Source organism: Malaclemys terrapin, chromosome 1, assembly GCF_027887155.1.
Source record: "Malaclemys terrapin pileata isolate rMalTer1 chromosome 1, rMalTer1.hap1, whole genome shotgun sequence".
Classification (NCBI taxonomy): Eukaryota; Metazoa; Chordata; order Testudines; family Emydidae; genus Malaclemys; species Malaclemys terrapin.
The window spans coordinates 131,151,734-131,179,027 of record NC_071505.1 but is presented as its reverse complement, the minus strand read 5'-3'; the positions used below and the strand labels follow the sequence as shown (position 1 = coordinate 131,179,027).

Here is a 27,294-nt window from a genome sequence, read left to right as displayed (position 1 = left end):
ACCCAGGTCTCCTATCCCGTAGACCACACTTCCAAAGCATTTTAAACAGCATAACGAGACATGACGAACACATGCAGACCTGGTCTCCAGATGTTAAGAGCAGGACGTGCATGGTTTCGTTATAAACAATACATAATAACCAGCAACACTAAATAGACACACAAGAAAATTAATTCAAGCAGCATCCTTAAGTCTCTCTCACTCAACTGTCATCAGATCTTTTCCTCACTAGGACTAACCACAACTGGGCACCTTCAAATCTAGACCTGTATATAGCATATTGAGCTCTCCAGACTGCCCCCTGCCCAATTGGCATAACGGCCACCTCTGGGAGGGTCTGACGTGATAAAACCCAATCCTCCATTTCAAACCCCTTTTGCCAACCACACACAGCTCCTCATGTAGAGAAGCAGTTATTTTTTATCTGTATTGTAACAGCCCCTGTAATGTGTTAGGATACATTACAGTAGCAGCAACAGCCCATATGATGTACTTTCCAAATACAAACAAAGGCACAGGCCTTGCCCCAAAACTCACCGTCTGAGTAGACAAGCAACATATGATGGACACAGGGGGACAGGAATAAAAACTACAAGGAATATGTATTTCTCAAATAAGTATCATCTTTCCTCACTTGCCCTTTGTCTTGCTACTAATAGTTGACAGTTTTCTTAGGATTCATGATAGAAGTGGGTCTTAAGGAGGGAGTTGAAGGAGGAATGGACAGTGACATTACAGAGCAGTGTCCTGACTGTACAGGGACAAACTGCTGCATCCACACAGAATCCCAGCAACTTCAAGGAGGCTCCAGGAAGGTGGACTGCTGCTCTCCCTTTGAGTCAAGTGCAGGATCGGGGCCCTGTCCAGGTTAAACAGTTTGAGAATCATTGCTCACTAAATCGGAGACTGAGGGAGATGAGTGAGGGAGAATTATAGAAATGTGGGACTGGAAGAGACCTTGAGAGGTCATCTAGTCCAGCCCCCCGTCTTGCGGCAGGAATAAGTATACCTAATCAACCCTGATAGATGCTTACATATTTAAAGCCGGCATCTAAACATTTGAATACTGAGTTAGGTTGCCTGTAGGAAGAAGACAATGAAAGAGAGAAAGGAAAAAAACAGCAAAGGAGTCTGATTCTCCACTGCCTTCTCCAGTGTGTTATTTGTATTTGATGGCACTTTGTACAGATATGACTACAGTAGGCTCAAGGCAGTGTGCAACCCAGACTGTTTGTCTCAGGTGTTCCTCAAATCAAGACATTGGATGCAATAATGGTATTGAGAGGTAAGCAGCTATCAGATGAGCCCTAGCACAAGGCTCTCTCTTGTTCTGACCTGGCTCATCATTAACTCCCAACAGTCAAGTGGATATTTGTGTCTGTTTTATCTTCTAAAATATTTGATACTGAGCCATTTCCATTTTCTGTGTTCCAAAATATCTTCTGAAAAAAATGAGGGAGACTTTCAAAAGGCAGCTAGCCATCTAACTCCTATTGAGCACCAACAGAGATGTGCGTGAAGTCATTGCCTCTTGTAAAGTCATTGTATGGCCATTTAGGTACATTGGAGAATATAGGTAATGGACCTTTACATGTTTCTGCAGATGGACATTTTGGAGAGGACTCACCAAACCATCCTCCCCTTTACACATCAATATCAATGAGCTAGATGATTCTCAGATACTTCACATACCTTGTAGGAGTACAAAAAAGGAGTGACAGAATTATCTCTGGTATGTACAGAATGCTTTCCGCTGAGATAAGAACTGAATTCTAAGATTACCATGTTAACCCCATAAAACTCATTGTCATTCTACTAAACCGTATTTGGAGGTAAAGGGAGCAGAGGAGAGGGGGCACTCTGGTGGAGGGGAAAATAAAATATAAAATTAAGGGGGAACAAGGAAGCCAAGGGAAAGCATGGAACTTCTTAAGCACATAGATAAGACAATTAACCGAACCTTTAGGGATAACTAGTTTCCTACTCTGAACCCATCTATACAGCTGTAGAACACCATTATCTGCTTCTTTGTGCAGAGTTCCTTTCACTTTTTGGTAGCATATAATTTAGTTCTTTTTTAAAAGGTATTTTGGTTTAGCTGAGTAGTTTTTCAGACATTTAATGAGGTGCTGAAAATCTGATTTCAACCAGTACTGAAGTTTCATCAATTCCTGGCACATTTTCTAATACTTAAAGGTTTCTTAAACCACTCTTCCCTGCTCTAATGCAGTCTCATCACCTTTGGCAGACACTTTGGAGAACAATGTTCAGTTAATAGCACATCAAAATCACTCATCCACTGCCCTTTGTACGATAGGGGTGGGATTTTCTAAAGCACTCAGTTGGTCTAACTCACCTCACATTGAAGAAAATGGTAAAACTCCCATTGACTTCAATTGGAGCAGAGTTAAACCAACACTGAAGTGCCTTAAAAATTCCCACCCTGTGTGTGCATGTGTTGATAAAAGTATGGGAATTGGATGCCCTATTATTACGTTCCCTGTGTTGGAAAATAGGGCCCATAGTCTTTTTCAAGGCTACTGACAATGCTGCTTATTAGACATGTCAGAAGATAGATCTCAAGGAGAGGGTCAGATCACACCTGCTTCCTGGCACTACTGAGAATCATTCCAAACATTCTGGGAGCCTTAGCAACTTCCACTTGGAACTTGTTCTCTGGCTCCATGAGTCAACTTTAACAGAAACATTTTATGACCTTAGATCTCTTGTTCAGCTTATCGGTCTGTGCACATATTGCTCTGACATTGCTGCCTCATGTTTCTCTCTGCTATGGAAAAAAAATATTGCCATGTTGTATGCAAGAAAGGTTTTTCTAGTTCTAGTTGCATAACTCTGACTTTTAGAGGGTAGGCGCTCAATGCTGTCTGCCTATCAGGCCCCTTTAGAATTTTTGAAGGTGGGGACTCAATATCACTCGTCAGTTCTGAAAATTTCAGCAGGTTTCCTTTTCATTTCCCTTGCACCTCGACAGGCAGTAGGGTATTAATAAAGTACAGGTCTAGGAGTCAGGAGAGCTCAGCTCTGTTTCTGGATCTGCTACAGACTTCCTGTGTGATCTTGGGTCAGTCACTTAACCTCTCCATGGCTCATCTGTAAAATGACTGGATGCCTCACAGGGATGTTATTTATGGAGTCTTGCTTCACTGAAGTTGGGAATGAACTTTGAAATCCTTTGATAGGAGCCACTATACAGATGCAAAGTTGCATTATTATTCAAGTACATTTATGCTGCATCTGAACATCTGGGAAGACAATATTGATAACCTCTCAACACTACTCAAAGCATTAGATATCATTCACAGTTGCTATATCTTTCTAGTTTACCTTACACTTACCAAGCAATGGCATGCTATAGCCCACATCTCAAGAGCTTAAGGGCAGCAGAGTGTGGCCTGCCAATATTCAGACTCAGAATTGGAGCAGACTCAGAATATCAGGCCCTTGTCCAAAAAGTGGCCACATGTGTTGTTTTATTACGAGTGCATTCATTATCTGGGGAGAGATTCCCAGCTGCATGTTTCCTATTGCTGTCCTGGCCAAAGAATCCATATCCCTAGAAAGGCACCGGGATTCATGTAAGATAAATATTTGTGTATAAAGTTATGCTCTTGAAAGTGAGGGGATAATAGGCCTGGCTTGAATTAAGTAGAGTGAACTTTTTCACACAGCACTGCAAATGCGCCTTAATCCTGACTTACAGCATCCATCACCAAGTATCACTGCCGGATGGTTCCATAGTTCCAGCTCTAGCCTAGGTGTGAGGAGATGCAGGATCAAAATGCCTATTCTACCCCATAGTTTCTGCATGATCTTGTGTAAATCATTTAGTTTCCCCAGTGCCCCAGTCTCCCATCTGTAAAATGGGGACAGTGCTTCCCTATCTCGCAATGCTGTCATGAGGATACAAATCCATCAGTCACTGTGAGGTGTACAGATGCTTTGGCTACCAGGAAGTACCTCAATAGATAGCTGAGCACTGGGAAAGAGGGTTGCAGCTGTGCCCTAATGACCTGATCAAAGACTGCCTGTCAGTTAAAGCTGCAGGGTCTTAGAAAGTGGCCAGGATGAGATTAACATATTACATTTCATTTACAAACCATGACAGAACTTGAAAACATCTCCATAGCAGGAACTGGCTCACTGTAAGTATCAGTGCACCACTGCTCCTTACTGAGTGGAATCAGAACTGTGTACCTGTGCCTGATGGACCCTCTACTGCTACCAACAGTTGGAGTTGCTCCTATAGCTTCAGTAGCAAGGGCCTGTGCCTTTGGAGCGGGAGGAGCATGATTGTATCCCTGATGTTGCCAGGGTAACCAGCCTTGTGGATAGGGGGAAGTGGTAGGCATGGTATATCTTGGCTTTAGTGAGGCTTTTGATACCATCTTGCATGATCTTCTCATAAAAAAAAAACTAGGGAAATACAACCTAGATGGACCTACTAGAAAGTGGGTGCATAACTGGTTGGAAAACCATTCCCAGAGAGTAGTTATCGGTGGTTAACAGTCAAGCTGGAAGAGAATATTGAGTGCAGTCCTGTGGGGATCAGTTCTGGGTCTGGTTCTGTTCAATATTTCCAACAATGATTTAGATAATGGCATAGACAGTGCACTTATAAAGTTTGCGGACAGTACCAAGCTGGGAGGGGTTGCAAGTGCTTTGGAGGATAGGATTAAAATTCAAAATGATCTGGACAAACTGGAGAAATGGCCTGAAGTAAATAGGATGAAATTCAATAAGGACAAACACAAAGTACTCCACTTAGGAAGGGACAATCAGTTGCACACATACAAAATGGGAAATGACTGCAGAAAGAGATCTGGGCGTCATAATGGATCATAATGGATCACAAGCTAAATATGAGTCAACAGTGTAACACTGTTGCAAAAAAAGTGAACATTATTCTGGGATGTTACTGGGAGTGTTGTTAGCAAGACACAAGAAGTAATTCTCACACTTTACTCCATGCTGATAAGGCCTTAAGTGGAACATTGTGTCCCGTTCCAGGCACCACATTTCAGGAAAGATGTAGACAAACTGGAGACAGTCCAGAGAAGAGCAACAAAAATCATTAAAGGTCTACAAAACATGACCTACCAAGGAAGATTGAAAAAAAATGGGCTTGTTTAGTCTGGAGAAGAGAAGACTGAGAGGGGACATAACAGTTTTCAAGTACATAATAGGTTGTTACAAGGAGGAGGGAGAAAAATTGTTCTCGTTAACCTCCGAGGATAGGACAAGAAGTAATGGGCTTAAATTGCAGGAAGAGATGTTTAGGTTAGACCAGGGGTTGGCAACCTTTGGCATGTGGCCTGTCAGGGAAATCCGCTGGCGGGCCGGGACGGTTTGTTTACCTGCAGCATCTGCAGGTTCGGCCGATCGCAGCACCCACTGGCCACAGTTCGCTGTTTCAGGCCAATGGGGGCTGTGGGAAGCGGCGGCCAGCATATCCCTTGGCCCGCACCGCTTCCCGCAGCCCCCATTGGCCTGGAACGGCGAACTGTGGCCAGTGGGAGCTGCGACCAGCCGAACCTGCAGACGCTGCAGGTAAACAAACCGTCCCGGCCTGCCAATGGATTTCCCTGACAGGCCACATGCCAAAGGTTGCCAACCCCTGCTCTAACCTAAACATCCCTTCCTGCAATTTAAGCCCATTACTTCTTGTCCTATCCTCGGAGGTTAACGAGAACAATTTTTCTCCCTCTTCCTTGTAAACTTGAAAAACTTCCTAACTGTCAGGGTAGTTAAGCACTGGAATAAATTGCCTAGGGAGGTGGTGGAATCTCCATCACTGGAGGTTTGTAAGAGCAGGTTAGACAAACACCTGTCAGGGATGGTCTAGATAATACTTAGTCCTGCCTTGAGTGCAGAGGACTGGACTAGAACAGTGGCTCTCAACCTTTCCAGACTATTGTATCGCTTTCAGGAGTCTGACTTGTCTTCGTTTCACCTCACTTAAAAAAACTAGGCAAATATCTAGATTAGTTGATGTCCCCAGGGAAGACCTCTGTGTACCCCCAGGGGTACGCATGCCCCTGGCTTAGAACCACTGGACTAGAAGACCTCTCGAGGTCCCTTCCAGTTCTACACTTCTATATTTCTATGAAATGCCAAGCAGCCATGGCGTGCAGCATAGTGACATCCTGAGATGTCATGGGTTTGCCACACTACTTACTCCCTAAAGTTCATTCCAGAGTGAGAGTCATAAATTTGAAGGTCACAAGGAACCGGTATGATTATTTTGCCTGACTCTAAGCTTCCGTACAGAACCAAAGGAAGGAGTCACAGTACAGACAAACAAGGGAAATGATCAAATAAACATGAATATACACAGTTTACTAAATTTAAAATTCCTTTTCTCTCCACTCACGCCTTCCTTCCTCATTTGCCATCTCTGGCCTGCTATGCAATGATAAAAGCACACTGAGTCCTCCCACCAGGGGCCAATGGATGAATAGATGGTGGCATTCGATACTAGAAGACTCGTGTTATCAGAAGTTAGTCATGTAAAAGCAAAACCAGCCCTGTTTCTGAGCTAAAGCGGCCAACTTTTTAAAGCACAGATGGTTTTCATATCTAAAATGGGGGGAGGAATAATTTTCAATATAAAAAAAAAAACTTTTGTTAAAATTGTGACATAAGCCACAGTTGGTCAGATGTAAAATGGTACCAAATGCTACAAACTTTTGTGCTCAGTTCTTCAAACCAAAGTTGGGAATATTGAAGCATTATGACCCTATTCTCCAGTGGTACAAGGCTGTCCTAAAGATGGATCACCAAGTCACAGAAGGATCTTCCTGTATAGAGGGGCACTCCGGTCATCTAAAATCACTACAGCAGCTTCTATCCCACATGGGTCATGGTCTTTGGGGGTTGAAAAGGGATCATGACTCAGGGCATCTCTCCAGTGCCCTACTGACCTCCAGCTGTTATAATGGGCCCCCAGGGTCATCAACAGCCAACAGAAATTAGAGCAGTCTTGAGACTGCTCTAATTTACACTGAGGTCCAGCTCAGTGACTGGACATGCCAGGACTGAAGGGTTGCAAATGTCACCTTTGCACACACCTCTCAGCTATTCTGGGTGCTCTTTGGCTGCGCTATAAGAATTGGCTCTAGTATTAGTTGTCTCTCTCTTTTTCTCTGGGTCTGACCCTGAGAGCTGCTACTTTATCTGAAGTCAAAGTTCAGTGTCTTTCAGAACCTGACAGTCTTCTCACACTTTATGCAATGTCCTTTTCTATGTGTTGTTTTTTTTTAATTATTATTTTAGTTCATAAACTCAAGTGATCTTGCTTTAGTTATCAACAAAGATCGAAACCATAATTATTCCTATAGATTACAATCATTGGGTCCCAGTCCAACAGTCAAAACACGGACAAAAGATTAACAGGAAATAACAGAGCCGATAAGAATTTTGACTGCAGGATCAAGCCATAGAAAGAGACCATTCCAATCTCTGTGTCACCCTCTTACTGAAATCTGAGTTGGGATGATTCTTAGGGTACATCTACACTACAGGGGGGAGTCGATTTAAGATACGCAAATTCAGCTACGTGAATAGCGTAGCTGAATTCGACGTATCGCAGCCGACTTACCCCGTTGTGAGGACGGCAGCAAAATCGACTTCTGCGGCTTTCTGTCGGCGGCGCTTACTACCACCTCCGCTGGTGGAGTAAGAGCGCCGATTCGGGGATCGATTGTCACGTCCCGACGGGACGCGATAAATCGATCCCCGAGAGGTCGATTTCTACCCGCCGATTCAGGCGGGTAGTATAGACCTAGCCTTACACACTTCTAATTTGACTAAGAGACAGCAAGTAAAATTATGATGGACAGGAGTAGACCGATGGTATTTCTTATTTTAATAGGGTTCATTCTGATGCTTTCTGGATCAGCTTATATGAAAGATCTCTTGGCTCATGTTAAAAGCCAGATAGAGCTGCTAACTTATACCTATATACTGCAAGCTGATCTGCACAGGAAGGCTCTTGTGGCCACACAAAACAGCTTGCAGAATTAGAGCCTGTATGGTGTAACAGGGACACAGCAAGGAAGACGCCAACAGCAGGCTACCGAAGGGTGCAGGCAATTACCCCACCCCCACCCCGCCCCCCGCCCTTTGTATTCGTCTCTCCTCTTTTTATTTTTAATACATTTTTTAATTCACTCTACCATGCTGGGTCAGCATTTCTGGAAGCCTTGTTGTTATGAGTTCAAGCAGCAGTGGTAGAAGGAGATTTGACATTTTAGGATTACTAATTCATGGGTTTTGTCCCATTACTCTAAACCAAAGTAGATGGCAACACCGCCGTCTGTCCTGAAACGGAATCCACTGACTGTGCTCTTACTTCTTCCGCCTCTTTTTGTTGTCACTAGAAAAGTGCCTGAATCAAACTCCAGATTTTAACACCCTCAAACTTTAGGGTGTCAGAGGCCCAGATTGGAATTTTGTGAGCTAGGTTTTTCACTCATTGTTTCCATTGAATAAGACAAGGTCAGACATTTTAGCACACACTATTCTATAACCACTTAGGGTTTTCATTCACTGAAACTGTGCCCCCTGTTTCCAGGCCATCCTTATGGTATCTTTACTAGAAAACTACCAAGTTCTTCTCTGTTATTTTGTTCAGCTCTCTCTCCACTTTATAAAGCACTTAGTTCAATGGAAACACCTTCTTCCTCCATAGAGTGAATGGCTTAGAGTGAAGATGAAAAAGGCCCTCTGAAGCAAGAGAAATCAAAGACTGCCTTTTAGAGTCAAACCAGGGCTATCCTTACATTTGTAGGCTGAGCTAGAAGGGGCTAATTTGTATAAACATATACAGGATGGAGAGGAGCCAAAGCAGTATCATTCCTGCTCGCTGAACACACACATGCCCTTCCACATAACCTCTGTATCACAAATGGGCCTCTGCAGATTGAGGGAGATGTCTTGGGCAGGGAGGATGTGTCACTGAGAGGCAGCTACTCTATGTAGCATTATTTCCTGTCAAGCCCACAGAGAGATGCTATCAGCATTAATCCCAGGGGTTCCCACTCCACACTTACAAACCTTTATGTATTAGACAGAAGACCAGGCCTTGGTGTGGAGCAGGAGCCTCAGGCAACATGTCTCCTGAGGGAAGCATGCTGCCTACATTAGAGAGGCCCAAAGGATCACGGAAGGGCCATTCTTTTATGCAGATGTCCCATCAAGACACACATTCTGTCACTTCTATGGTTATTTAAACCCCATTCCTATCCCCAGTTGCCTCATATGTGGGAAACACAGAGTTGACTGTAATAGTGGTTCCCCATGTAAATCCACCCTTTCTGCTAGTTTTTCCATGAAAGTCCATGATATAGACTTTAGTTCCATCATTACCACTTCTAGAGTAAAAGTTTGTGAAAACAGCATCCCTATATCCCTCTGTTTTACTCAGGGATAAAAGATGAAGCTAATTCATTTTTAAGGAAAAGGAAGATTGAAGGATTTAGTCACATAACTTACTAGCACATCAGAATGCAATACTGTAACCAAATTTTGTGAAGAAAACTCATTGCTAAATCATTGAGATTCAGGTGTTGTTTGTGGAATCAGCCCTCAAGTAAAATGCTAGTGGAGTGTATGTCAAAATCTAAGGTAAATATTTTGAGCCTTACCTTCCTGCGTCCTGAAGTCATCTTCAGCAAAGTAATTAAAGTTGCCACAAAGGCCACAGGTTTTATTATAGTGCTTCTCTGTAAACAGTATTTGAATATTCACATCGATGTCAATCTTCACCACAAAGCCATGCTCATCACTGGATAACTTATAATAACCTGCCTCGGTCTCTACAAATATCCCATGGGAGGCAAATGGCATGGAAACCCTGTTAAGAAAAATAAAGGTTGCTCAGGATGTAATGCACAAAATAACATGGATGCTACACTTTTTAGCTGACATCATTCACTGTTGCACTGTCTACCTTTTGTCCCCCTGAGTCACAGTTCCATCTAAAGCCAAGTGAATGTCAAAATATTCTCCCAGATACACAGAGAAGCCGTTTCTTCTTCCATTCTGGTAGTCACCTGAAAAGACACAACAGATTATTCTCTCTTTTCATGAAATTGAGCTCCTTCTGCTTGATTGCTGTTCTTTTCAAATGCACTCAGCCTTAGATAAAATTGCCTTTATTTATACAAATGTAGGCCCCAATCTGCAAAGACCATTATTATTATTGTTCATTATTTGTAGGATAGTAGTGCTGGGATGCCCTATCTGAGATCAGGGTTCCATTGGGCCAGGCACAATATAAATACAGGGTAAGAGATAGTCCCAAACCCAAGCTCAAAATGGCTAAATAAGAACTCCTAATCTTCCCCCCAAGCCCTCTCCTCTACCACATTTCTCAAGCCCTGTGAACAACACCATCAGTCTGCCTGTCACTCAGCACCATAGCCTCTGTGCCATCTTCAACTCAGACCTCTCTCTAGGTCCTCACATCCAGGCTATGTCTAAATCACGCAGATTCTCTCTGTATAACATCTCTCTAATACAGCCTTTCCTATCCATCCACACAGATTAGACTTTCATCCAAGCTCTCATCATCTTGTGTCTTGATGACTCCTACATCCTGTCCTCAGGCCTTGACAAATGTAATCTTGCCCCAGACATACCCATTCAGAATGCTGCTGCAACGATCATTTTCCTAGATCAGTGGTTTGCAACTTGTGGTCCGTGGACCCGTGGGGGAGTGCCCCACCATTCAAAAATTTTTAGGTGTCCGCAAATGGAAAAAGGTTGAAAACCAAAGTCCCAGGCTGTCACTTTGACCGTATTCACAATCAACAATCAGCTCAGGATTGAATAAGGACTGGGAATGGCTGAGCCATTACAAACATTGAATCTATCTCCCCTTGTAAGTATTCTCACACTTCTTATCAAACTGTCTGTACTGGGCTATCTTGATTATCACTTCAAAAGTTTTTTTTCTCTTACTTAATTGGCCTCTCAGAGTTGGTAAGACAACTCCCACCTGTTTATGTGCTCTGTATGTGCGTATATATATCTCCTCAATATTTATTCCACTCTATATGCATCCGAAGAAGTGGGCTGTAGTCCACGAAAGCTTATGCTCTAATAAATTTGTTAGTCTCTAAGGTGCCACAAGTACTCCTGTTCTTTTTACTTTGACCGTAGTCAACCCACTCCTTGAATCCCTCCACTGGCTTCCCTATCTCTTTTATATCAAGCATAAAGCTGCATGTCTTCACTTTCTAGACACTTAAAGGTCAATCCACACCCTACCTCTTATCTTTCATTCACTGTCAAGCTATTGATTTTCATCTCCAATTGGCCCATGATTCCAGGCTCCATCGCCCACTTGTTAAATTCCCAAACACACATCTTTGTGCTTTCTCCCATGCTGCCTCTCATGCTTGGGGAGCATTCCCAAGAAACAGCTGCCAAACTAACTTCTCAACCGCCTTCAAATCCCTCCTGAAAATTCTCCTTTGCCATGATGCCCACAATAAACTTGACATCTGCTAGGTTGCTGGTGTTCTGTGATCACTGCCTATTATACTGACTAACACTCTCTCACTGTTTCCCACATTGGTCTGTATCCATCTGTTGTCTCTTTTCCTATACTTAGATTGAAAACTCATTGTGGCAGGGGCCATTTTGTTATTCTGTGTTTGTACAGTGCCTAGCACAATGGTGTTCTGATCCATGACTGGGGATCCTAAGTGCTACAGTATTACAAACAATAAAGAATTTGTAAAAAGCAACAGAGGGTCCTGTGGCACCTTTGAGACTAACAGAAGTACTGGGAGCATAAGCTTTCGTGGGTAAGAACCTCACTTCTTCAGATGCAATAAAAATTAAAGAAAATAAATAAAGAATAAATAAATAAATAAAATAAATAAATAAAATAAAGAATTTACACTTCCTGAAGATGAGACAAAGCATTACTCAACAGGTGAATAAGGGTACATCTGCACTGCAAAAAAAAGCAAATGCGGTAGTGAGTCTCAGAGCCCAGGTTAACTGACTCAGGCTTGCACTCCAGGGCTAAAAGTAGCAGTGTAGATGTTCAGGTTCAGGCTGGAGCCTGGGCTCTGAGATCTGGTCAGGGAAGGTTTCAGAGCTGGGATACACTGCTATTTTTAGCCATGGAGTGCAAGCCTGAGTCAACTGACACAGCCTTTAAGACTCGCTGCCATGGGGGGGCGTGGGGGGGGGGGAGGTTGGGATTTTTGTTTGTTTGTTTGCTTGGTTTTGGGGTTTTTTTGCAGCGTAGATGTACCTTTAGGGCCCTGTGAGTTGGGAGGGTCCCAGAGCCTCGTCTCCAGCCCGAGCTCGGAAGTCTATACTGCAATGAAACAGCCCCGCACGGGCCACTCACAGGTTTTTAATTGCAGTGTAGTGTAGACATACCCTAAAACTACTCTCAGCGTGTAAAGTTAAAGACGTGTAAATTTGTATAGGATTGAGGCTGTACTGACAAGTGCTGTCTGAAACCTGCATGTGTAGCTAACTGAATTTTTAACTAATTTTGCTTCAACTCTTTTCATATCTTTTTTTGTGGTCACTTTCTGCCTTTGACAACATAGGCAAGAATAAATATAAATAAGTGGAGACATACCTATCTCATAGAACTGGAAGGACCCTGAAAGGTCATTGAGTCCAGCCCCCTGCCTTCACTAGCAGTACCAAGTACTGATTTTGCCCCAGATCCCTAATTGGCCCTTTCAAGGATTGAATTTACAACCCTGGGTTTAGCAGGCCAGTGCTCAAACCACTGAGCTATCCCTCCCCCTATTCATCAGAAAAGTTAATTTAAAGTGAATAATGCAGAATATTTGCACAAAAGAAATTCTGAATTTGTAGTCATGACTACTAGGAGTAGATACTAATTTTGAAGAGTTGTTCAGCAATTATTGAACATAACCTTACCATGTGACTTATGTGCCCAATCAAAACAAGTGTCATTTCAAATGCACACAACATACTGTTTGCAAACAAGCTTTGTGACAGGAATTAAAAAGTTATTTGGGTAATAATTTCAATTAATTTAAAAGTTAGATAAAATCACAACCTGTTCACAGAAAATTCACCAACAGAGAGAAGAGGAAAAATTCACTGACTAAATTATTTGTCATGAATTATTTGTCCAGCTTTAGCAATGAGTAACCACAGCATATACTCAATATGCATCTGTTTCAACCCTGATAATTCCACACAACAGTCCTGGACACTGATCAACTACACAGGTATATAGGATCAAAGGAATTACTACACAGAATTGGTGCCATGGTCTTTCGACTGAAGTATCCTGGATCTGACAGTGGCTAGCACCAGATGCCACAAAGGGAGTTTCAAGAACCCCACAATAGGCAGATGTGAGATAATCTGGCCCTCATAAAGATCTCCTCCTAATCTCTAATAGTTAGATTGGTTTAAACCCTGAAGCACGAGGTATTTAATGCGTACCAAAACTTTGTTTGCCTTGACTATTGTAACTCTTGATATTCTTTTTATCCACATAAACATCCATTCCTTCTTTGAATCTTAATGATTGGCTTCAATGTAATACTGTGGCAGTGAGTTCCACAGTCTAATTACATGTTTAGTGAAAATGTGTTTCCTTCATCACTTTTTAATTTCCCATCTTTTCAGTTCATTGAATGTCCCCTTGTTCTTTTGTTATGAGACAGGGAGAACACGAGCTCCAGCTTACCTTCTCTAGACCATTTGCTATTTTATATGCTTTCATCCTGTCCCCTCTTATTCACCTCCATTCTAAGGTAACAATTCCAATCTTTTCAATCTCTCTTCATATGAGAATTACAGCCTTCAAACACACCTCATATGACTAGAAAGCTGTGTTGAAAGGAAACTCCAGTGGGAGCTTTGTTGATTTTTCATAGGAATAATTTAATTTTAGAATTTCCCCACTCTCTGCTTCTATTTCCTGACTGTAGGGAAGGACTGGGGTCACTGATGATGACGACTGATGTAGAACATTCAGTAATTGATTGGGCAGATTGTGGTTAGCTTTGCAGAGAAGCAGAAAGAGCAAATGGGGGAAGACAGAACAAGAATTCCCCCTTGCTTCCACCACATCTCCTTAGCCCCTGCATAGGAACTAGTCACTATCATAGTCCTTGTGACACCTGAGCACAAGTCTAGTGGTGGGCTTGATCCTGTAAAGTGCTAATCATTCTAGCCTGATTCAACAAAAGTCTTAAACACATGCTTTAAGTTAAATAAGAGTAGAGTCTCACAGAAGTCAATGGCACCATTCACATGCTTAAAGCATGGGCTTAAGTGTTTGGCTGGATCTGGAGCTAGAGTTCCTAGTGCATTTCAAGATGGAGCCCCAAACAGAATAGGAGGAGCAAAGGCAGGACCATAGCCATGCCTCCTCTCGCTGTCTGACAGGATGGGATTGGCATGGGGGAGGAATTTACACCTTATCTTTTCAAATGGTGGCATCAGGTCTGGTGCACATGTACTTGCCCAGAGGCATGATCACTGAAGTCGTGTTCATCTGTACACCCCACAGCAGACAGCGGCTGAAGCAATTGAATAGCTCTAACTTTCCCCATTGTTCCCACCGCCCCTTCCCCGCCACACACACACATTCCCCGCCTCCTATGCAGAATCAGCTTTTTGCACAGCAAATAAGATTGTTCCCAGTAACAAAATTGTCCAAGGACATATCTATACCACAAGTGAAGGTGTGATTCTAGGACAGGTATGCATATGCACGCTAACTGCAATCTAGCTAGCACAGGTGACAAGAGAAATATAGACATGGTGGTGCAGACTTCAGAATGGACTATCAACCCGAGTATGTACCCGGGGGCCCCGTTGGGCTAGTACTGGGGCAGCTAGCCTGCGCTGAAGCTCATGCCACCACATCTTCACTACTATTGTTATCAGTGCTAGCTAGATTAAAGCTATGCCCATCCATGCTACAAACACACCTCCGTTTGCTGTGTAGCTCTACCCGAAGTTATTTAATACCAGTTGCATTCCAACTCATTATTACATTTCCCCCAACATTAATTCAGAGCTAATATTCTAAATGCACATCTTGTTAATGTCTTTTGCAACCGGAGTCAATCATTTCAGATATATGCCCTCTGAGGTTTCAAACAAAAGGATGAGTCTATGTTAAATATCACTCGGGTACTAAAACCACATACTGAGGTTGAACTAGATAACAGATGCATGCAGTACTTGGTTGCAGTATGTTTCTTTTTAAAACATAGTCATGAAATCTCGGCTCGCAATCTTTAAATGGTTAATTGATGGTTATTGCACAAACCAATCCATCCAAATCTCCTTTAAAATGTATAGTGAAATATATTTAAGGGCTTATCTGCACTCAAGAATTCTATTAATTTTAGTAAATTGGAGCAAAAACCAATGCAATTAAAGTGGTGCAAATCCCTTACTTTGGATTAAGAGAGCCCTATATCAATTTTCATTTGGCATAAAGCTTACTTAAACTAAATTGAAATAGGACACTAATCCAAAATAAGAATGTTCGCACAAGGGTTTTTTGCACCCAGTTTCACAAATCACTTTCAGTGCTCAAACTGTGTGTACTCCAGCCCTGAGAATAAGGCTTACATCTACACGGCTACCCCTCTGAAACCTGTCACCATGCAAGGCACTGAATTTAGCCGTATGAAGTGAAAATCCATCAACTTCGTGAAAAAACTCATGCAGATACAGACAGACACCATCTTCCTTTCCAAATGCAAATGAACGGACATCATACCAAAAGGACTGAAGGTAAAAAATCCATTACAATCAATATACCACACAGACTATGGTGAGAGATTGTTCCACACACTCTCAAAGAAACTACGGAACCATCCTATACAGGATCAACATCCTATACAGCAAGTAGGAAAAGATCAAGAATGAGCTCTCAAAACTGGAGACTCTCATAAAAAGCCAACCTTCCACACAAACTTCCTTGTGGCTGGACTTTACAAAAACTAGACAAGCCATTTACAACACACCCTTTGCTTCTCTACAGTGGACACTAAACTATCTAAACTCCTACATGCCACAAGAGGCCACAACAGTGATCCCCTTAACTCACCCAACAACATTGCTAATCTATCCAGGTATACTCTTAGCCCGGCAGAATAGTCTGTCCTATCTCGGGGCCTCTCCTTCTGCCCCACCACCCACACACATGATACAGTTCTGCGGTGACCTGGAATCCTACTTTCGCTGTCTCTGATTCAAGGAATATTTCCAACACACCACTGAACAGCACACTAACCCACAGACATAGGCACCGACTCCATGGGTGCTCTGGGGCTGGAGCTTCCACAGGGAAAAATTAGTGGGTGCTCTGTACCCACCGGCAGCCAAGCTCCCCTCACTCCCGCTCCAACTCACCTCCTCCCTCCCCAAGCGTGCCGCATCCTCGCTCCTCCTTCTACCTTCCAGTGCTTCCTGCCACCAAACAGCTGTTTGGCAGCATTTAAGACTTTCCAGGAGGGACGGGGGAGGAGCAGGGACGTGGCATACTCAGGGAAGGAAATGGAGAAGAGGCAGGGCAGGGGCAAGGACTTTGGGGAAGGGGGTTGAATGGGGGAGGGAAGGGGAAGGGACTTTGGGGCAGGGGTGGAATCGGGGTGGGGCGAGGGCAGTGCAGGGGTGGGGCCAGGGGTGGGGTCGAGCACCGACCGGGAACAGTGGAAGTCGGCACCTATGCCCACAGAAACCTTCCTACCAATGCTACAAGATGAAGGATTCTGCATGGACTCCTCCTGATGGTCGAAACAACAGACTGGACTTCTACATAGAGTGCTTCTGCCGACGTGCACAAGCTGAAATTGTGGAAAAGCAGCATCACTTGCCCCATAAACTCAGCCGTGCAGAACACAATGCCATCCACAGCCTCAGAAATAACTCTGACATTATAATCAAAAAGGCTGACAAAGGAGGTGCTGTCGTCATCATGAATAGGTTGAAGTATGAACGAAAGGCTGCTAGGCAAACCACATTCTACAAGCCATTACCCTCTGATCCCACTGAGGGGTACCAAAAGAAACTGCACCATCTGCTCAAGAAAATCCCTGAAGCAGCACAGGAACAAATCTACACAGACACACCCCTAGAGCCCCGGGTATTCTATCTGCTACTCAAGATCCATAAACCTGGGAATCCTGGATGCCCCATCATCTCAGCCATTGGCACCCTGACAGCAGGACTGTCTGGTTATGTGGACTCTCTCCTCAGGCTCTACACTACCAGCACTTCTAGCTATCTTCAAGACACCACTGACTTCCTGAGGAAACTACAGTGCATTGGTGATCTTCCAGAAAACACCATCCTAGCCACTATGGATGTAGAAGCTCTCTACACCAACATTCCACACAAAGATGGACTACAAGCCATCAGGAACAGTATCCCCGATAATGTCACAGCAAACCTGGTGGCTGAGCTTTGTGACTTTGTCCTCACCCACACTATTTCAGATTTGGGGACAATTTATACCTTCAAGTCAGCAGCACTGCTATGGGTACCTGCATGGCCCCACGGTATGCCAACATTTTTATGGCTGACTTAGAACAACGCTTCCCCAGCTCTCGTCCCCTAGCGCCCCTACTCTATTTCTGCTACATTGATAACATCTTCATCATCTGGACCCATGGGAAGGAGGCCCTTGAGGAACTCCACCTGGATTTCAACAATTTCCACCCCACCATCAACCTCAGCCTGGACCAGTCCGCACAAGAGATCCACTTCCTGGACACTACTGTACAAATAAGCGATGGCCACATAAACACCACCTTATACTGGAAACCTACTGACCACTATATTTACCTACATGCCTCCAGCTTTCATCCAGACCACATCACACAATCCATTGTCTACAGCCAAGCCCTAAGATACAACCGCATTTGCTCCAATCCCTCAGACAGAGACAGACACCTACAGGATCTCTATCAAGCATTCTTAAACCTACAATACCCACCTGGGGAAGTGAAGAAACAGATTGACAGAGCCAGAAGGACTCCCAGAAGTCACCTACTCCAGGACGGGCCCAACAAAGAAAGTAACAGAACGCCACTAGCCATCACCTCCAGCCCCCAACTAAAACCTCTCCAGCACAACATCAGGGATCTACAACCTATCCTAAAGGACGATCCCTCACTCTCACAGATCTTGGGAGACAGGCCAGTCCTCGCTTACAGACAGCCCCCCAACCTGAAGCAAATACTCACCAGCAACTACACACCGCACAACAGAAACACTAACCCAGGAACCAACCACTGCAACAAACCCCGTTGCCAACTCTGTCCGTATATCTATTCAAGGGATGCCGTCATAGGAGCTAACCACATCAGCCACACCATTAGGGTTCACCTACACATTTACCAATGTGATATATGCCATCATGTGCCAGCAATGCCCCTCTGCCATGTACACTGGCCAAACTGGACCGTCTCTATGCAAAAGAATAAATGGACACAAATCAGACATCAAGAATGGTAACATTCAAAAACCAGTAGGAGAACACTTCAATCTTCCTGGACACTCAATAACAGACTAAAAGTCACCATTCTTCAACAAAAAAAACTTCAAAAACAGACTCCAACAAGAAACTGCAAAACTGGAATTAATTTGCAAACTTGACACCATCAAATTAGGCCTGAATAATGACTGGGAGTGGCTGGGTCACTACAAAAAATAATTTCCCCTCTGTTGATATTCTCCCCTTCTTGTCAACTGTTGGGAATGGGCCACATCCACCCTAATTGAATTGGCCTCATTAGCACTGACCCCCCACTTGGTAAGGCAACTCCCATCTTTTCATGTGCTGTATATTTACACCTGCCTACCGTATGTTCCACTCCATGCATCTGATGAAGTGGGTTATATCCCATGAAAGCTTATGCCCAAATAAATTTGTTAGTCTCTAAGGTGCCACAAGGACTCCTCATTGTTTTTACTGATACAGACTAACACAGCTACCCTCTGAAGCCTGAACCAAAGGGGTAATTTACAGCTCGAAGAGACAAACCTGCACTAGCTCCGATCAAGCTGGTGTGCTAAAAATGGAGTGTAGCTCTGGCAATGAGAGGGGCTAGTCACCCCAAGTACAGACATATGGTTTCAGATGGGATCATACACAGGGCAGCTAGCCCATCCTGCCATGGCTACACTTCTGTTTTTAGCACACTAGCTCAATCCGAGCTAACGCTAATGTCTAATGTTTCCTCCAGCTGGAAATTACACCTCCAGCTCAAGGGAAGACAAACCCTAGCTCTGAAGGGGAAATGCTGACCTTAAATATACCTGTGTACCCTCAAGGACTTCTGTGCTGAGTGGATAGATTTTCAAAGGATTCAGCACACAGTCTGCATGAGTTTTTATGGGAGCCGTGTGGCTAAATCCCCTAGCCAGCTTTGAAAATCTCCACCATCCTGGCAACGTTTAAAAGACTACCCACTTTTCCTCTTTACACAAGGGCTAATGAGGAAATCCCGGTTCTCCAGTAGCTTATCAATGCAAGAACCCAGGTGTCAAAGGACATCAGAAGCCAGTTTAGAGGAACAGGACCTCTATGCAGATAGGCCTGGCTTCAATAGAGCCATCAAAACTCATTGGTTTAGCTGCCCCTCCCCTCTGGCAGAAGGCAGCATTGGGAACTCTGCTAGTGTTCTTCCCCCATGTGAAAGTATCCAAGATAGGTGGATACTGAAGCCCTAAAATGTTCCACATTTGCTGATCTCTGATATTCTACTCAAACTCACCTATGAGCGTGAAGGAACGTTTGTGACAGTCGCCAGCCAGGAGGTAACTGCAATCCCCAGCAAAGTCATAGAAAGACTCATCAAATGTTTTGATGTGATCATCTCCAAAAAGGCTGCAGCGGGAAAGAGATGGCTGCTCTGTTTGTCCATCTGCAAGCAAAAACCTTGATGATCCTGGATATCAAAGCACAATTTAATACATAAAATCAAGCAATCATTTTACCACCTGGAAGTTCAGCTGAGTTCCACACATTCTTAACATTCATTGTGCCCGTTGTTCAGCTTGTGCAAATCAGTGAAGCTCCTTTCAGCTACAGTGGAATGATGCCATTTTATACCAGCAGAATTTAAGGCCCGCTCCAAGATCAATTTACACTAGGCTGAACATCTGGCCTGTATTTTTACAGAAATTGTCTGAGCATATTATTCAACAGGGTGCATGGACATTTTTTCTCAATGAAATTCTAGGGTTTCACTAATAACCAGTGAAATGCAGCTGTAATAAATCTTTTTTATTTCCCCAGTACTTACTGGAACCTGATTAGAATGAAAATAATCAAAGACTAACTGAAAACATAAGTGCTGGGAATGTTCCATTTACAAACATTTTGGGCCCAATCTTGGCCTCAGTTAGACTCCGTGTGACTCAATTGGACCAAATTGTGCAGATGAGCACACAGCTGGCCAAGTTATGCAAATGTTTTTCCTTGAATATCTGTTTCAATTTAAATAGGAATTTACTTTGGCTGTATGCATGCCCCTTTTGTAATTGCTTTCCTGAAACATTTCACTGGGTAGCACCTATTCGGCTAACTCAAAATTCTCTAACTTTGTTGCTTAGAGTTAATCACCTAACTCCACATTTAGGCAATTAAATCAAGCCCCTGTCCTAGGGTTGCCAGGCATCCGGTTTTCGACCAGAATGCCCGGTCAAAAAGGGACCCGGGCGGCTCTGGTCAGCACAGCTGACCAGGCCACTAAAAGTCCAGTTGGTGAAGCAGGGCAGGCAGGCTCCATGCCCAGCTCCTGGGAAGCAGCCGGCATGTCCCTTCAGTTCCTAGGCAGAGGAGCGACCAGGGGTGCTCCGCCTAGAAGCCGGAGTCACATGCCACCACTTCCCGGGAGCCTCGTGGACATCTTCCATCCCCGGGAAATGCCGGGGCTGCCTGAGGTTAGTGCCACCATATCCCAAACCTCTGCCCCAGCCCAGAACTCCCTCCCACACCACACTCTGAACCTCTCAGCCCCACCTCCCAGCCTGGAGCCCTCTCCCGGACCCCAACCCTCTGCCCCATCCTGGAGCCTCCTCCCACACTCTGAACCCCTCGGCCCCACCCCAGAGCCCCTTCCTGCACTGCAAATCCCTCATCCCCAGCCCCACCCAAGAGCCTGCACTCCCAGACGGAGCCCTCAGCCCTCCCCTGTGTCCCAATCCCCTGCCCCAGCCCAGTGAAAATGTGCAAGTGAGCGAGGGTGGGGGAGAGTAAACAATGGGGGGGGGCGGGTAGAGTGAGCGGGGTTTGGGGCCTCAGAGAAGGGGCATAGCAGGATTGGGGCTTCAGGGCAGGGGTGGGACAAGAGTGTTCGGTATTCTGCAATTAGAAAGTTGGCAACCCTATCCTGCAAGTTACTACATGGGAGGACTCCCCCCCCACACTGATTTCAATGGCTCTGTATAGGTTCAAGGGTCTGCCTATGCATTGTAACTTACAGGATGCAGGCTTCAGTGGCTTGATTTTAAGGAGGTGCTAAACAACTTAAACACCTATTGAAATTACCCAAGTTTGAAAATGTTGACTCTATTTTTCACACAGAGCATAACCCTGACATGACAATCTACAGAAATTAGGTAACAGTGAGATTCTCATATCTAACACATTAAGTTAACTGATATCTAAATTGGAACTGCTTTTTCTCCTTATTTCTACTGATCCAAACCCTGCAGTACTACTTCAGGCCCTCCCTGATCTGGCAATGAGCTCCATGCAGGCAAACCTCTATGGCTGCACAGAGTCATAGAATGACAGAATCATAGAATATCAGGGTTGGAAGGGACCTCAGGAGGTCATCTAGTCCAACCCCCTGCTCAAAGCAGGACCAATCCCCAACTAAATCATCCCAGACAGGGCTTTGTCAAGCCTGACCCTAAAAACCTCTAAGGATGGAGATTCCACCACCTCCCTAGGTAACCCATTCCAGTGCTTCACCACCCTCCTAGTGAAAAAGTTTCTCCTAATATCCAACCTAAACCTCCCCCACTGCAACTTGAGACCATTGCTCCTTGTTCTGTATTAAAGTTAATATGGCACCACACATAGTCAAGGGTCTGTCCATTTCAGTCCATTGATTTCAATGGGAGTCCTTGTGAGGGTAGGGATTTGTCCACACCACACTTAGTGCAGAATACAGGCAATAGGTAACAGTCCTCTCTATGTCTTTGACGCTGATGGCATTGTTGCCTGAGTAAGGTTTGTAGGATTATAGAAGGAATAAAGAAATTATTGTAAAAAGGAATAAAAATTCCATTTTCTTAGGTATTAGAAACAACGTGCTTTCCTACCTGTTGTTACAATGGACAGAGCTAACTGCATTAGCAGGACTGTGAAACAGATCATCTGTTAAAATAAAAGATGTTAGAACATTCATTGTCAATATTTAACACACTGAGAATTGGGGGCTAGTTTTCCGGGCTCGTTTTGATTCTCATCAAGCGTCCGTTTTCTCCCTGAATTTCTTTGTATTAGTTTAAGGTTCTATTTCATGCTGTAAAATGGAAATTTAAATGGTTTTTCATGATAATCCAATAAGATCACCCTACAAATCCATACAAAACAAACACACACAAAAAGGATGTACTCTGAGAAATAATGCATCTTCTGTTCTCAGCCAGTAACATGGGCTATCTGCATAGGAGATATGAGATGTTTGTGTTATTCTAATTTACCTGATGCCTGCCTCGGGCTCCATACACCTCATGCACAATTGTTACAAAATTATTACAAAAATTAAAATACTTCAATACAAAGTTTCAATTACCCAACTATTGGGCAGCCCAGCAAAAGTAAAATTAACCCACCAGACTGTAAGACCCAGCTAGGCCCTGTTACGATCTACAGCCACTACCTAAGGACTTACATCTTTCCCTGATGCCTTAGGGGGAGAAGTGCAGTGTTGTTGTAGCTCTGTAGGTCCCAGGATATTAGAAAGACAAGGTGGGTCAGGTAATATCTTTTATTGTACTATAAATTATATTACCTTAAGGGGAGAATGGTATATATAAAGATCCTGCTCCAGCAAACTGATCCATGCAGGCAAACACTTCCAACCCGTAAACAGCCCCCTGAGTACATTTGTGCTCCATTACACACACAGGTGTCTGCCCACTGAGATAAGTGTGCACAGGGCAGAGACCTGAGGTGAAATCCTAGCTTCACCAAAGTCAATGGGAGTTTTGCCATTTGCTTTGTGTTTCATCCTTTGTCTCCTCTATGTCTGTAAACTAACTTACTGCACTGCCAGTGCTATAAAAATGATCAAAATATATGAAGTGCATCTATCAGAGCTAAGAAGACATTCTGCCACATTAGGTTACCAGGTGATAGATGAGAGCAGTGTGAAATTCTACATAGATAGGTTAGATTAGCTATAGGATACAGCTGAATGCATTCAATTTTCAAACAAGCCCCCTTTGGGCCTCAGATTACAGCTGACAGAATGATTTTCCAACAGGAAATTTACAAACAAAAAATGCCCTTTTCCAAAATATTAAGCTTTCTGTGGGAAAATTTCAATTCTGTTAAAAAAATAATAATCCAATTTTGTCAGGAAAATTTAAACAGTGACTCCCCCAAGCAGCCTGGCTGGAAGGCTCTTGCCAATATCATGTTCTGCCTGTGTGAGAAAGTGAAATTGACAAGAGTCTTCTTCCAGGGTGGCAGCCATCAAGCTGAAAAAATCCTTTTTTCGGAGACTCACAATGGAATTTTTCTGGTAATCCTTTCCCACAATAACAATTTGCAGTATTGACGTTTTCTCCCAATTCAATATGGAAAAATAATTCAAAGCCACAATTTTTTTCTTGGGAAGGGATTTCCATTTTCTAACCAGCGCTACCTTAGATACATTCATACCCAATATACTGGCTCCACTAGATCATACTCAAATTTCTTTAAAAGAAATAAGTAAGAAAAGCCCTTGATAATGGAGCTTACCCACGGGCACAACTTCCACTGACTTCAGGTACATTGGTCTAACTCCCATTGAAGTCAATGATAGTCAACCTGTATAATTGAGTGCAGAACTTGCCTCACTCATTTGCAAAAAAGGATCTGTTGAAAAACGTAGTGTGTATAATGTGGCTGGTGCCTATTAAGATACAGGCACTGTAAGATACCACAATGATGGACACAGTACAAGAACTGAAACAGAAGAGAATAAAAAAAAGGGAACAATAGGAATTAATTAGATTAAACACATATTGATATACTTTTAATCAGCATGTTTGTGGATTATCTTTCTACTCTGATTTGAATCTACTACTGAATTTCTTTATTATCACCTTCATTTTAAGTACCAGCAAGAAAGACTAAGGTCAAGTACAAAACAAAAACAAAAAAACAAATGCAAAATGCTGTTTAAAAAAAAAAAAAATCTCTGGCTTAAAAAAAAAATCCCAAACCTGTCTGCTCTAAACTCCACCTTAACTCTCATAGGAAAGTATCGTTAACAAAGAAATACATATCAGTTATATCTAGGGTGACCAGACAGCAAGTGTGAAAAATCGGGACAGGGGTGAGAGGTAATAGGACGCTATATAAGAAAAAGACCCAAAAATCGGGACTGTCCCTATAAAATCGGGACATCTGGTCACCCTAGTTATATCAGCCTAATGACCCACCCTGTGCAATTTTATAATCTGTTTCATAAGAAATAAATATACCTTTTTCTGTGCAAAAGTTCAATTGCATATGAAAAAAATCAGCTTCTTGGATGGTCAGCTTTAGCCTAAGAGCCCATGGTTCCTGTTTTCTTCAGAAGGCTGGACTGGAATGGACTGGAACTGAAAATTTTTGTTTTCATATAAGCCAGGAACTCTTGTTCATTTAAGAGGAAAGATAACAGATGACCTTTGCATCCGTCTGATTCTCAACACAATAGTACTAAACTGCTATCATGTAAATCAGTTGCCTTAATTGCCAAAAAGAAACAATGAGAGGAAACTGTATTATATACTTACATGACAGATAAGTCTTTGAAATGGGTTTTGCATTTGTGAGTGTGAAACCTCACTGGTTGAGCAAATAAGGTAACATAACTACTTGAAAGAGTACTGACACGAAGAAATATCAGATTTGCCATACCATAATAGACATTGATCTATCTAGTACTTTCCTGCCACCATGAAAGGTCAATATGATGCATTAAAGCAAGGTGGGAAAAATAATTTACAGAGATAGTTATGCTATTTAGTGTTCCTTTTTCCTCATAAACAAAAAACACCAGCCATACACCTGTAGTCCAAATTACTTACACTGTGATCATGCAAACTTTTATGCATTTACTTAACCTTAATTATGTGCATAGTCCCAGTGGAACAACAGGTATGTGTAAAGATAACCATATGCATAAGAGTTTGCAGGATCAGGGACTTATTTTGAGCTTTGAAAAATAACAATATGAAAGAACAAAAGTAAAATCTCCAGGAGAGAGCACAGAGAATGCGTGTGTGTTGTGTACAAGCTTCAGCAACTCTGAGAACAAAAAGAACGAGGAGTACTTGTGGCACCTTAGAGACTAACAAAGGGAAACTCCACCAGGATTTTCTTACTCGGGTGCCTCCACATTTTCCCACTGGCATGGGGTTTGCCCCCAACCCTCTCCCACTGAAAAGCTGCATCCCGTGACATACCCATCATGATCTGGGTGGATTGCAGAGTATCTATGGGAAGACAACGTCATATTGTGCAGGAGTTCTGTACTCCCACTACAATTCAGTCCCTTGGTGCCCTGACCCCAACTTACATTCCGATGTGGGTCCAATGTGACTTCTATTGCTCCAATGGAGCCCCTCTGAAAGAACCCCTCCCTCTGCCCAGGAAATTTCTCTCTGTCCTCAGGAAGGGATGGGATCCATGGAAAAGTTAATACAGCCTGAGGCTTTATGGACTAATTCTAAGAGGTCATTTCAAGCAAAGGAACAACAAGGAAGATGGGATGAATGGCAGCTGGTATCACCAGCACCACAGAAAAGCAGATGTAATAAGATACAAAAGCGGATAAGTACAAAGGGTAAAATTCTGGCACTAATTAAGTCAATGAAAGTTTTGCTGTTGACTTCAATGAGGACAGCATTCCACCCAAGGGGTCTAAAATGTGACAGATCATATAGGTAAGGACCAGAAGATTTGCATTTGATGCTGTGTAGAAGGGAGAAGTTAAGGTTGGGTAAGTGATGTGGGTCAGGTGGGATGATAGTTACGATCACAGCATACAAACAGAGAAGGCAGATATAAAACAATGCACGCTCTTTCTGACAGGTTGCAGTATAACACTACTTTATTTCATAGAATCCAGAACCCTAACATTCCAGAACTGCAGAGAGACAAAATTAAATTCACTTTGTTTTAGACTGATTCTTTGCAGAATGGCTGGTTCAAGCCTAGATCACGCACTTCCTTGAAGAGCTCTCTAGACTGCAAGCAGGACCAGAAAACCCCTTACAAATTTAAAGTGATAGCTTGTAATTTTAACAGAGTTTTCATATCACCACAGTAGTAAGTGGTAGTGGGTTATACAGAAGTGGGACAGATTCCTTAATTGTTCATTTCCAGTCTCTCTCATGTTTGGATTTGTTTAAGGGGAAGAATGATAACATTGTTGTAGGGTGTTAGACGGACTCAACAAAACATTTGCTACCTTAGCTCTTCTCAATGTTTTTGTATGTGGCTCTATATGGAAGTGTGTGCATACATGCCACAATTCTTGGACACGGTGATATAGGGGATTCTGGAGAGATGTTCCCAACCCCTTAGTGAAATGTGGGGCGGAAGAGCTTCTCCAGCACTGGAATCTTCAGTGAGATCGGGAATTGTGAAGGGCTGCCACCACCTTCTCCTATTCACTCCTGAGAAGGTGTATTCCTTTCAATGCCTGAAGACACGTTTCTTTCAGATGATTTCTTAGCATATGTAAACCTTTCAGCCAAGGAAATAATTAATATACAATTATTTTATTTACCCTTTTGTTTGGCACTCACTCAAGACAGGGTTTAAGGTTCTTTAAAATGGAACCTTTCTTGGTTCTTATGTTGTCATAGATAGTTTGTTTTAAATTTAAAAAAATCCAATTCTTTTGTTCCTGATAGAGGATTGTGTGATCCTGAAATGGTGATAGGTGGCTGGAGCTTTCCTTTCATGGCTTTTGAGGTGGTGTTTTTAAACACATAACCTACTTTTCACATAACCTACTTCCCTTTCCACTTGAAGCTTAAAAAACATGCCAGCCTTTTTTC

At 43.1% G+C, this 27,294-nt stretch overlaps 1 protein-coding gene across 2 annotated transcripts in view; it reads right to left on the bottom strand.

The window, feature by feature from the left end:
- The window catches only part of VWF (von Willebrand factor), a 248,017-nt gene extending 223,202 nt beyond the window's left edge, over positions 1 to 24,815 (bottom strand). The window contains exons 1-5 of one of the 2 annotated variants that reach the window (XM_054039064.1): positions 24,724 to 24,815; positions 22,345 to 22,399; positions 19,785 to 19,958; positions 9,971 to 10,073; positions 9,666 to 9,874 (exon numbers count right to left, since the gene is read on the bottom strand). In XM_054039064.1, the coding sequence (XP_053895039.1) occupies positions 9,666 to 9,874; positions 9,971 to 10,073; positions 19,785 to 19,958; positions 22,345 to 22,399 (541 nt within the window). In that variant the 5' untranslated portion in view covers positions 24,724 to 24,815. The remainder of the gene's footprint in view (positions 1 to 9,665; positions 9,875 to 9,970; positions 10,074 to 19,784; positions 19,959 to 22,344; positions 22,400 to 24,723) is intronic. The other variant, XM_054039074.1, reaches the window with a different exon arrangement.
- Between the last annotated feature and the right edge of the window lie 2,479 nt (positions 24,816 to 27,294).